At 39.2% G+C, this 13640-nt stretch overlaps 1 protein-coding gene across 1 annotated transcript in view; it reads right to left on the reverse strand.

The window, feature by feature from the left end:
- LOC140231940 (ubiquitin carboxyl-terminal hydrolase 7-like) overlaps positions 1–13640 on the reverse strand; it is a 78582-nt gene that overhangs the window by 27186 nt on the left and 37756 nt on the right. Inside the window, 12 exon segments of the mRNA XM_072312088.1 lie at positions 1206–1275; positions 1678–1822; positions 4584–4737; positions 5376–5485; positions 6361–6443; positions 7032–7122; positions 7459–7539; positions 7873–7927; positions 8830–8960; positions 11175–11283; positions 12552–12640; positions 13329–13393. Of these exon segments, the coding sequence (XP_072168189.1) occupies positions 1206–1275; positions 1678–1822; positions 4584–4737; positions 5376–5485; positions 6361–6443; positions 7032–7122; positions 7459–7539; positions 7873–7927; positions 8830–8960; positions 11175–11283; positions 12552–12640; positions 13329–13393 (1183 nt within the window).

A 13640-nucleotide genomic window follows, 5' to 3' on the forward strand; every position in this document is an offset into this window, starting at 1 on the left:
CAAGCAAATGGCAGGGATCCACCATCTACCAATTTTATCTGAGTTAAAGGTTGGACACAGACCTCATTGATGTGGACCGACAATTTTGGATAAATGAAGGGCAGGGCTGGTTTATGAAAACTACTACCCTCAGAGTCATGGATTTGCATTCATCATCTTTGTTAATGTGTGTTTTTGTCTTTCATCTTATCGTTCCCCTTTAACCCTAAAAGGGCCGGGGGAAATCCGCCCCCCCTCGACGTTTCGCGCTATAATTCTGTTACGCGAGAAGGCCTCATCGCGAGGCTTCTTGACTTTGTTTGTTCAAGTCTCGCGCAACTTTTGAGACCAAATTTGCGACGTCCGCGTGTACTTTTGCGAAGCCACACCCATTTTTGTAACGGAGAGTTGCCCAAGACGGGCACAATTTTGTGATTTTGTGTACATTTCCTATGGAAAACAGTGCTCTGTCGTGAAAGTCATAAAAACCTGATTATTTTTACAATTAATCACTTTCATTGATTAGTTTTGTGCTAATTATGGTAGAAAAGTGGTCAGTGACAATTTCCAATGAAAAAACAAAGAAAAAACAAAAGTTGAAAAACAGAGAAATACATAAGAAATTCTGAAAACAATAAAATACATAAGAATTGAAATGAATTTTGGAAGTTTTTGTGATGTACAATCGTTGAATATGCTGCAACAGATTTACAGACCAAAAATCAGACTCTCAATGCTTTTAATTAGGCTAATATATGATCTTGAGCTTAATTTGCATAATTAATTAATTAAAATTAGAAATTGATTGTTTCAAAAAATCTTATGACACAATCTTGTAGATTATGACGCAGGTCTCACGCATGCAAAATTTCATCGCGATCGCGCCACCGATGGCCGAGATCTCGGGGGGGGGGGGGGGGGGGGGGGGGGGCGGAATCCACCCCCCCCCCCCCCCCCCCCCCCCATTGCTGCATGTAAAATGCAGCAAATGGAGGTTTGTCATTACTCTGGCTGGTCTGGTTAGAGGAGACTACTAGAAACATATCATCTAAAACTAAGGAAGAGTGCTCTGCTGCGCTTAGTTTGGTACGGTATCCTATGACAGTATGACCCAATCTACTAGTAACTATTAACTTGGGGACTGGGTGAGGCACAGACTGGCGCATTCAATTAATATGCAACGAAAATAACTTTATGGCATGAAAGTATGAATAATGTTTGCTTACTTCTCTTCTTGTAATCTCCTTTTGAGTGTCTCTGGAATTTCATCATCAGGCACGTCTATTAGCATTTCCCCTAGAAGAGAGAGAGGGAGGAAAAAAACACACACACACAACGCATCATATTATATGTAATCCACATATTATCACAAAAGGCAGACAATTTCAGAGGTCAGAAAGGATTAAAAGGCTTTGCAGTGCAGAGACAGCACACAGAGAAGTTCTTAAGCTTGTGAAACAGGAAATTCATTATTCATTCAGCATTGAGGGAATCCTCAGTGTGGACTAAAGATGGATTTCTTATGCTCATAATGGGTCATTTTCATAATTTACCACTCTTTGTACTGCAGCAACAGTATATCGAACTTTATATGGAAACAAAAGGTATTAATCTATCCATCCATCCATCCATCCATCCATCCATCCATTCATTCATTCATCATCCATCCATCCATCCATCCATCCAATTGCACTGTACCTTTGAAGCTGTCCCGTATGTACACCAACATGTAGGCATTTGTACAGTTCCGCACTGAGATGTCGTCGTCATGGCCACCAAAATTGTTGTCTATTGCTTCCGTCTTGGTGCATTTTGAGACTACGTCATCGTCAAATTTACACCACTGCAAAATTTACGAAAGGAGAGGCAGAGCATATAGAAATTCATTACCCACAGAAATATGGCAGCAAAAGAAAAAAAAAAAGATCACACATTGGTTTATAGACATACTGACAAATCTGTTTAATACCATAGTTGTCATTATGCAAGACACACTTAAACTAAAGTTAATGTCACTTCTGTTTTTGTTTTGTTTTTTTCTCATGATATGCTTTTGCAGTATAAACTAGCAGACACTTTACGATGGCACATTTGCAATCGTGTCATACATCCTGGGAAAAAAAAAACACTGTAGCGGCAGGAAGTATTATTTCCATGTAAATCAGTTACCAAATAGGGGTCCCACCCCTTGGTCGCCCTCAAGAAAAGTACTGTGTTTAAATAGGTATGGCACCCCCAAATCCATTAGATAATCCCTCTGAGGAGAGGGGTAACATTGTGCCACACCAGCAGTTGGCACATCATCCTTTGTGAGGCAAGGACCACTTGCACCCCAGCAGAGATGTGTAGTGAAAAAGTCTGTGAAGTCAGGGACGGATAACAGTCGGTAAGTTATAACTCTGTCCAAATTTTTATATATTTGAGATGTGGCTGATCAAAGGCAGTTGCAGGAAACATCAAATGTTATAATTTAGTCAATATTATTGTCTGTATATAGTATCTGTGTTCCTCATGCACAGAAAGGTTACATAGCAGAGGAGAGAATAAGAAGAAAGACATCTCGCAGATTGGTATGATTCGTTCAACCTTTCTCTAGTAAATATTGGTTGAGTATATGAGTGATTTAGCTGCTATATCTGTTTGCAGATATATAGGCAGAATCAAAAGCTATGTTATGTCTTATATTGTTGCAATGAAGTGTCCTACTGTAGATGTAAGTTTGCTCCGGATACTATATGAAATGTGAATTGGCTTGCAGGAGCAGAGTGTAGTATATAACAAGTGCTGTGTGAACAGCTCCTAGCTGTAATCTCAGCTTTTAACCTTGTGTGTGAACATGACAGTATGAGTCACAGTGTATTGTATATAGCATGCTGTAAGAACAAAGAGAATACGATGCCCAAAGTTTGATACAAGTTCAGGTGTATGGGGCAGTGTAGGTGGACAATGTCATTGTCCAGCCAAGTGGCAGTAAAACCCTCTGTACATAAATCGAGATTAGTTTAGCTTTTTCAGACCCAGTTGCAGCATACTTTGCTTGTGGAGTTGGGTAGATGGCATATATCTTACAATTTAACTTACGACGTAGTTGTGGTATAATGAAAGGATTCTTCATTATGCACTGTTTATTTTCTATGAGCATATAAGCTCAGATGTAGTGAAGAAAAAGGCGAATTTTACCTTTCTATCGTGTTATGGGTCTGTGGTGTAGAATAGTTCACCTCCTACAGAAGTTGTGTAGGAGCATCTTAATTGTATGTGCCTCTTCTAATGTTTGGGTTTGTAGCAGAGCAGGAAGGGATTAGCTCACTACGAAAAGAGGGCTGAACGAACAAGCTCTTTGTTTTATCACAGTTTTGCCTCTCCTCCTATGTTCTGTACCTTGCTTCAGCCTTCTCTCTCTCTCTCTCTCTCTTCCAAGTAATCCTCCATTTCCTTCTTTATTGCACTAAATGTAGTGTACTGTAGAAGTTGCTATCTAATTCATGCAATGCTGGAAGAAGCTTGCAAGTTTCGATGTTAGTGAAAGAATACACCGACTCAGTTGAGCCAGGAGTATTTAGGCTATGTATATACTGCGCAAATTGTACGTGCACTGTTGAATAAGGTAACAGAATTAGTTGAATTGAAGAAGAAACAAAGAATTGTAGCAAAGTACAAAGAATGCAAACGTTATTATGTATTTGTATTGTATTTTTCTGTTCACTTGCAGTGAACCACGCTTATGTGCAGCCGATGCTTACACATGCCAGCTCGACGCTGCTAAAGAAGAACGCCAATAAAGATGCTATTAGTGTTTGAATAGTACAGAAATTGGTGCCTGTGATCATTGGGCTCGTCGAGTGGAGAGTCTGATTGGTGCACGCGTGCGTTTGGACTGAATCTTAACCACTTCTGTGTAGAAGGCTCGCTTGAGTGCGAGATAACGCTACAAACACTATGGAGAGTGAATTTTTGAGCAGCAATTTGCATCTCCTCTGAGACTAATGATCCTACAATTCCCAATCCCCAAGCTAATACACTCTCAGTCCCAAACCCAATTTGAGAATAAGATAACATATCATAGATATCATATCAGTCATTTCACAGAACTGAGAACCACCAGCAATCATTCTCTCTGGTGATAGAGAAGAGATGGGAAGGAAAAAAAAAAAGACAAGATGCAGAATGAGGACAACAGGGATGACAGTGGTGATGGTGCTGGTTGGTGATGATGATGATGATGATGATGATGATGATGATGATGATGATGACCATGATGACCATGACCATGAAGACCATGGTGACGATGACGATGATGATGTATTGATGATGAGATGCTGCTATGACAATGAGGATGGTGATGATGACGACGACGATGACATGATGCTATGATAATGAGGATGACGAAGATTACGACGATGACGACGATGATGATCGTTGATGATGATGCTATGATAATGAGGATGACGAAGGTTACGATGACGACGATGATGATGATGATAATGAAGATACCAGAGTGACCCCTTCCCTGCTGTCACTTTTGGAATCACTGCGAAGAGACATAGGAGAGAAATAAACATGAGGCTGAACAAGAAAGCAAAATGATGGTTTTCAATACCCACCTTGCCATCACCCTTGGGATTGATGAAACCTACATAGTGACCCCCATGATTGTCCCCGCTGTGGACCAGCACCGAATGAAGAGTATAGTCCGCTGGGGTGTCCTCTTGTTCCTTCATGAAGGGATCAAGGTTCAGCTTGAAAGGAAACTCATACCTGTGCAGGAGGTCAGACAAATCAGAAAAGAACCTTCCTGAAATAGATGCCAAGATCTATGACTCAAACATGAACTCTGTTACACTATCAGAATTTATCAAAATCAATCACGGGTTACAAGTCACATGGTTGTAAGTTTTGCATGTGGAATCACAAAACAAGGGGGGGGGGGGAATTGTGCCAAATGACAAAAGAGTGAATTGGCTAAGAAGCAAGTAGTATTACTACCACCGGTATCTCATATTACCACTCAACATTCCAAGCTGAAATTACAGATGAAAAAGCAGTTTTTGGCATAGCGCATAAAATTCAATCAGCATATCTACCCCTCACATAGCAAACCTGGACTAGGTATCAAGAAAATCAATTGAACTGTTTGTCTCTGATCATGAAAACTCGATCTGGGACGGAGAGAACGAGGGAACTACAATGTACCAGCGAATAAAACAAAAATATATGCCTCAGTACCCTACCAAGCAGACACATAACAATTTTTGTTTGTTTGTTTGCTTCATTTTACATCTAAGAAGATGGCTGGATAGCCCATATTCAGCAGCAATAGCTGATCTTCCATGGGGTCCATAACACCACTTGGTCACAGAATCACCTCTGATTGCATCACAAACCAGTATGCGTACCTGTCATTGATCTTGACATTGGAGTCTGTCTGAGGATCATACTGGAATCGCATCAGCTGCAGGTGTAGGACCGGAGGGAACTTGATGAAGATGACTCCCTTCTCCGCTTCCTGCCATGTGATCAATGGAAGGGTCAGAAAATGAACAATTTTATGTACGGAACCCACAACAGTTTTACGTTCTGAGTTGAATGATTGCAATGGAAGCATAGAAAATAATGCAGTACCAAATAACAAATTATACATATATCTAAAACTAATAAATAAATAAGTAAATGAATAAAAGGAAAAAGAATCTGTAACAGATTTTTATTAATTTATTTATTTTTTAAACAGCAGTAGCTTATGAAGTTTGCAGGAAACAGGGCATAGAGTGGCAACTGCCGCAACAAATCCAGACACCAACAAGCATTGCCAAGGCTGAAGGGAATATTGCACACGTCATTTTCACAGACTTCACACATTGGGGGGGGGGGGGGGGATAGGGTACAATACACTATATTCAATTCTCCACTGGAGCTCAAATTTGATTACAAAATGCAACTCCAAACTGTCTTGTCTACATAATATGAACAAAATACAATAATAATTCAACATATTTCTATTTTTCTAACACTATGAGAGGGCCTCTTATCTCTTTTAGAAGGCAGTGGGCATAACATTACCCTTAACATATGTCAATGAGTCAAAGGAATGCATACTTTTCACAAGAAATACAATTCTGCATAATGTTCTGTATATATTTTTTTTCTGTTATCACCTTATAATGACATCACAAAGTGTTAGTTGTTGTCTTTGTATCCATCCGTAATGGAACAAGGAGTTAACCAAAACTACAAAAATTCATAACTTTGGAACAGATTTGTCCAATTTTCATCACTCTTAAATGATGTGTCTTTCATTTCTACATTCGCCGAATCCACATACATATTTCAGGCAAATCCCCCTACTTGTACCATGCACTTGTTGGGATACGTGTATCTGACCTGCATGCCATGTTCTCCTGCATCATACTTGTTTTCCCCATCCATCGTTTCCGTGGCGATGTAATCCTTGAAAGATTCATACACTGTGTGGAGACAAAACGGCATGAACAAAAAGTGAGGTAATCAAAGTCCAAAGAATTATCAGTTCACTTAGTTTTATATTGCAATCAATTGTACTTAATGGACAAAACATTGTAACCTTGTTTGGATGAATCTTAAAATCAGCACCTTCAGGATGATTGTCCATCTAATGTACAATCCTCACTACATCATCAAAATTATTCTTGTCACAATTGATGCCAGCCCACGGTATTCTCTCAATTAACGCAATTTCATCATCTGAAAACAACACCCGAGAACGACCTTCAGTCAGCGTGATTATGATGAAATGCGCTGGCACCACCAGTAAGAGACCTGATGAACCTGCACTGTTCAGAGGTGATGCTGATCTTGGTAACATTTGCTAAATTTATGCACGTGCACACATACAATACAACTGCACAAACCCAGCTTTAGCATTGATCTTCCTGCAAGTCCTTGCAATGGATGGGAAATGATCGCAGATGACTCACTATTATTTGGAAAAGATAACACAAACAGTGATTACTCCAGTGTTAAATTGACTCAATTCATCGGGGGGGGGGGGGGGGGGAAGAGAATGTGAAACTCACCATTCTTCTTCCCTTTGATATTCAGCTGAATGTCATAGAATTGCTCCGTCCTCACTGACTCATAGCTGACATGTTTGCACTTGATGTAAGACTAGAACGAAGGACAAATGTGAAAGGGAAACCATATTGTCATACATTAATGACGATCACTAATCACGCAAGTTATTACAAATGCTGCTTTGGTCATGCAATCTCAACATTGCTTACAATTACGGTTTGTCTTCTTAACTATCTCCCCAAAGTTGCATTAGAAAGCAATATCTACAATGGGAATGATAGAAATGCAGAAATTAGTTTTGTCAAGACAATGAACTCATCTCATCTAAAAAATCACATTACTGTTGGTTTTATGCTGCTGTCTTTATTTTATAACTTTTAATATAAAAAAAAGGTTTGCCATTAAGGCATGTAGGGGCGAGATACTTACAATCATTTTGCCTTCGAAGAGTTTTGGAATGATTCCTTCCACAACCGTTCCTTTCATCTTGCTCTCAATGTTGTCCAGAAGCTGAGGAAAGAGAGGAGGAAACAGAATGAAGAAATGTCGGAGCATGACACAGATCTGCGAAACGGAGAATTTTTGCCGTATTAAATTCTTTTCTTTGTTATTATAACTATGCATGAAGCCCTAATAAAACAACTAACATTCCTTTTGGTGGTTTTTCTTTTCTTCCTCTTATTAGTCTACATCACATTACCCATTACAGAACATCACAGAACACAGATTAACTTAGTTAGGCTTTACGTCTTTGAAATTGTAGATGTAAGAATGTCTTGCACTGACGGCTCTGCTTTCCCTTGGCTTATTTCTTCTACGCTCAGAATATTTTCTTAGACTCACCACTCGACAGAGTTCCTGGACATCATGTTGCATGAAAGAATCTAGTGTCTCCCACCTGTGAGAAAGAATGGAGCAAATGAAGTTTAATCAGAATACAAAAAAAAAAAACCACAGACTAATTCTTACCATTTCATATACAAACTCACAAACCCTTCACTAATGACCCACAATACATGACCACGCCTACAAAAGATACATCATCAATCACGCTTTCCAACTATCAGCAACTAGACTACATTATACCCACCATGTCTACTAACCCTGAAATGCTACAAACAGGTACACTGACAAGGAAATTTGCTTAAAGAAATAGGATTCATTAAAATTTTTTGTTGTATCTCATATCTAACTACCAACTTATGTTTAGAAAATACATTGTACACATGTATCTTACAAGTTGAGTGATATTTGCAAAGGTCATCAATACACCAACAATTAAAGAAAATTCTTCCTCCAACACAAATAGAATGTATGTATTGTTTACTGGACTGAAAATCACCCATTTTGCTTCTCAAAAGGAGGATAATGTTGACTACACGTTTCAAAACTAATTTTTCATTATAAATTTAACCGCTTGCGACATCGTCTTACGTACATGCCATTCACGAAATTCATTGTTAGGCCTACATGGCACATACATTAGCCATGTAAATGTAAAGCTCCTTCTCTCTGAGAAACAAATAAGAAAACCCAAACTAGAAAGGCAAGGTGGGCAGTTGTTCTCACACTCTGCCCTCAAGAACAAGGCACAAAACTGACCAACAAGAAGCATTTATTTGTCTGGAGCTCTATACATATGAATGATAATCCAATGACACCTGTGTATGGAACTTTGGTCCTCTGTGATTAGAGAAGACAAGACCCAAGTTGGTCTTGTTGGAAAAGAAAAAAAAAATCACCAAGGCAACTAGCACAAGGCACACTGTGTATATATCTCGGCTGGACCCCATGGCTTACCCAAACGACTTGGTTAGTTTCTTGGTACTGACAGGTTTGTCGCTGTGTTGGAGCTCATAGAATACCCTCTGCAATGCAAGGGGAACGCTTTTTGAGGAGTCGTCACTTTCCGTCGGCATCGAGTACACGGCCTGTCGAGGAGACAGAAACAGAAGTGTTACCACGAAATTATAAAACGCTTGCATTCACAAAAACAGAATCATCATTAAAAATGTCAGTTGTAAAGAAATGAACGGACACTGCAACCCTTGTTTTGAAACTTTACAGCTGAACTGGCCCCCTGTACCTTTAAAAAATGAAGTAAAATTAAAACGTACCCCTAGTCTGAGGAATTTCTAGCTTTATATTGGCACAGTGTATCATAATGTAAAAAGTCTGTACTCAAAACAATTACGAACTACATGCCTCCAGTGAATTCTCATAAGACTAATGAGAGTCTACCACAACTTTGGTGTGCAGTGCACAGTTCACTAGGATACATCTCTGCTTCTGGTCCATGTCAGAAGGCATAAAAAAATACATCCACACAGAATGCAACATAGATATGTGCACACACATAAATGCACCCGTACAAATGTATGTGACCCTCCATCACAAAAATCAACAAAAAGTTGCCAGACATGGTTTTTAGTTAAGGGCCGATTCTGAAAGAGGAGACTCTAACTTTAAAATGGTAACTCAATTCAAATGGACTCTCCTAACCTATCTAAATACTGGAAAGAAAGCACACACTATGGAAGAGTGTGACCTGAGAAAAGAGGCTCTTAAGTACAGGGTCTATTCAAGCGCTTAATCTTTACCACACTGTGCTAGCTGTGTGATGAATGGGACAAAAAACAGGATGTAAACCAAGGGAGCAGCAACAATGAAGGGATTATCAGATTAAGCTGAAATTGAGCAGGCTCTATCAACACATTCTGTCCCAGATTATTGCTAACTTTCAAAGCAATAGCATTATCCTTTCAAAAATTATTAGAGTTGAAAAGGAAGAGTGTGCAAAGGATTTTCAAGAAATGAAAAGAGGCCTCTAAAACATACCTGATCACACTACTCTACTATAAAAAAAAGTAGTAGAAAAACTGCTGAAAACACACTTTCATATTCATTTTATGACCCAAAACTTAGGAATAATGTAGAAAAATAATAGCTCTTCAAGAAAATATGAAAAACTCTAGACTGACTTGGCTGATCCGTTTCACCTCTTTTGAGTCATCAAGTAATATCAAGGGGCGTGACTTTTTGTTGATTTTCTGATGCACGGTCACAGACTGACACAATCATCATCATCATCATCACTGACACAGATATATCCTCACTACGGCTATCGAAGAACAAAAGGATGGAGAGAGAAGTTTTCTGTTTTATACTGCATCCAAGAATGAATGGGGATGGGGGAGCTAACATACTGCTTGACATGTATCCATTATGTGTGTGTGTGTCCAGATGTTCATATGCTTTATCATTTCTTCCACTGCCTGACTATCCATATTGTAAAGCATGTTATGAAATGTTCCTTTGTTGTAGTTCTGTAAAAGTGGAAATTTGTCATGGTGTGGAAATTTTCAATCATTTCAATCATTTCGCGCAAAATGAATCTAATAGTAGCAAAAAAGCTGCTGAAACTGCTTATCCAATAGCAGCAAGCCAACGGAGTAAAATGGAGTCAAAAGGGGCCTGAGCTTTTGATCCCAGCAGAATCTTTGTCAGAGGCAAAATGACAAACATGTAGGAAAAGCAGTCACATATGGACTACACACAACAAGCATAGTCTGAGGAGAGGGCTAGGGACACACAACAGGGGTGGGTTAGCAGTCAAAGTCCTATTCTTTAACCTTCTGTTGTTCCTTATCTTGTTTAATGTTGCCTTGCTATTCACCTCTATCCTTCACAGGTTGCCCCTGTGATCATCACTGGCCCACCTCTGCCTTTTGTCTGTTTACCCCCTTGCTTTACTAATCCCCCTCCCTTACCTGTATGGCTCCTTGCCTTTGGCTTCTAACCCATCCCTTTTGTTTTCATTGTTCTGTGTCCCTAGCCCTCCTTTATAGACTGTGCTTGTTGTATGAAATCCTTGTATGTAATTGCTTTCCCCACATGATTGCCATGTTGCCACTAGCTCAGGCCCTGCAAATGTAGCAAAGAAAACAAAAGCACACAAAGTTCTTGTTTGTTATATATGTAAATACTATTTCAGAGTTTTGAGTCCGCGGAATTGAAATATATGTTATTCGTCTTACCCACCAAACAAAAAAAAATTACTCACACAAAAATATATGTTTTTACAGTAATATACAATTAAATTTGTGGCAAATTCCCTTTAAGTGAGGTTGAAGTACAGTACATACATTTCTCAGCTTGTTTGTAAAGAAGAGACACTGTAGTAGAGAGTTCATGTAGCAGGTGGCTCCCTGGTTCTTCAGACCCACATATCCTGTCAGCTTCTTGGAATCCCAACTGGAAAGGATAGGCAGAGATATGGGAAGAGATAAATTCAATAGATGATCCATAAAAATACGGAGAGTTATACTATGTCACACTTACACTGGTCCAGTGTACAGTGTCAATTCAGTATTCACTGTCATACATGGGACTTGACCTGTCCAAAACCTTTTATGGTACATGAGAGAATCAGAACCTGAAATTACTGTCTCGATAATGACTACGGAAAAGCAGTGAAAGAAAACAACAAAAACAAAATAAAAACCCACAGAGATCAGTGACTCTTGATAAAGAATAAGAGTCACATTAAGAGAGATTTCACCATTAGCATGTGAATAGCAGTCACTGATATGGAGGTGGGGGCAGCTACAACTAACATAGCTTACATGACTACATACAGTCTTAGGTAATTGATAAGCTTTCTGAAAGAGAAAGGTTCACTTCTTTTTCTTTTTGATGAATCTGCTAACAAAGTATTAGAACACTGTGTTCTTTCACATCTATCTTACCATAGAAGTGAATATCATTTTACTCAAAGTGGAGAAACTTCGCACATTCATTCAAAGTGTGCACTGCAAACAATCGAAGAGCTGAAGTCAAGCAACACCATGCTAATGCAAGACCGAGACAATTCATCATATCTTGACTCAGGTTGCCAACATGTTACACCGACAAAAGCCCACGGAAAAGACTGTTGATACGGACGTACATGGGCACAGTGATCTAACTTCATCATTGAGTAATGCTGCTGGCACCTTTTACAACCATGGCATCATGAAATATGGATGTGTGTCATAGACGGAGAGGGGGTCCTTTATACAACATGCATTCAAGTACCACACTCTGGCATATTGGCGAGTATGCCTACTATCAGCACGGTTATCAATACAGTACCACTGCGGCAAGCTGTAAACATATCATTGGAATAACAGAATAAGAATGAGACTGTAGATTGCTTCAAGACATCATTGAGTGCAAAATACTGGCTCTACATTCTATGTACATTAAAGACCTAATTCCACATTGATCATAAAACAAAACAACTCAAGAGCTTACAGTGACAGACTTGTCCGAAAACCCAAATCCCCTGCTCATCTTTCACACACAGCTCCAGGACTACCAAATTGTTAGGGCAATATATTCAAAATTTATGTCACCTTGTTGTAACTCTACCATTTAGTACCAAAAGGTGCAATTTATCACACAGGTTTGCTCTTGTGACTTAAAAAGCAGGGGGAGAAAAGGTAAAGCTGTTCATGCAATCGTATCATGTGACCCATTACCTGACACCGTGCGGGGCATCCGCTACTACATGAACCTCAAGAGTGATAGCGTCATCCTTCACGTAGCCCTTCTCTGGGTCCAACAAGTCCTGTCATCAGGGCCATGCAGAGAAAGAGGAGAAAGTAGAACATAGAGGACGTTCCAAATTCTAAGTTTATGAAACGCGGAATAATGAAGCTACTGTTTTTGCCATATATCAAGCAAGTCTTTTGTGAATCAGGACTTCAAAAAAATGTTTCAGGGGTGGGTAAATTTGTCATCATGGAGTACAGCAATGGATGGAGAAATCAGGAAGTGTGTGCATCTGTTCACACAGTATAGGTGCCCCAAGGCCTACTACTAAAACTGTATTGTCACACACCTTGTTCATGTACTGTGTACTGCATACAAGTTCATGTACGTGTCCATGTCATATTTTTGTCAGGATCAGAGTTAATATTTTTGTGTTGTTAAACTTGCCCATAGCACGAGATTCGCAAAATTTACGAAAATAAATCCCTCGCAAATACATGGCACGTAGAGTACAAGACTCTTCACTTCTCTGTCATGAACGACAGTACGACAATAAGTCTGACTGCATTTTGCATTTTATCAGCATGCCATCATGATTATGCATCCCAGTAGGGAAATTTGCGCTTCTTTTTCACTTGAGAGAATTTGTGGCATTGTGAAATCTTTACAAGGAGCAGGCAATGCTTCCCATTTTGCTCTGTAAAAACACCTACATGAACAATCCAAATCAATGGTTTGAAGGTTACAATGCTTTGCAAACTTACACTCCAGGCCATGAAGTGGCTGAACCCCCAGTCATTCTCTTTGCTGTAGAACAGATGAGAAATTTCTGTGGAAAAAAAAAAGAAGAAAAGAAAATGGAGAACGAAAATGAGAACATTGTGACAGATGGGAAAACATAAATCAGACATAAAAATGAACTCATTTTAATGGAGAAGAAATGACAGAAATAAAGTGCCAGAAAGAAATTTTCGCACCCATGAAACTTTTGCAAATTTTGCAAAGAGCCAAGACTCGCATATTAAAGTAAAATGCATGAGAAAATTTTTGTTTACACAGTGCATTGAATGCTAAAC

The sequence above is a fragment of the Diadema setosum genome, chromosome 8 (genome assembly GCF_964275005.1).
Source record: "Diadema setosum chromosome 8, eeDiaSeto1, whole genome shotgun sequence".
NCBI classification, from domain to species: domain Eukaryota; kingdom Metazoa; phylum Echinodermata; class Echinoidea; order Diadematoida; family Diadematidae; genus Diadema; species Diadema setosum.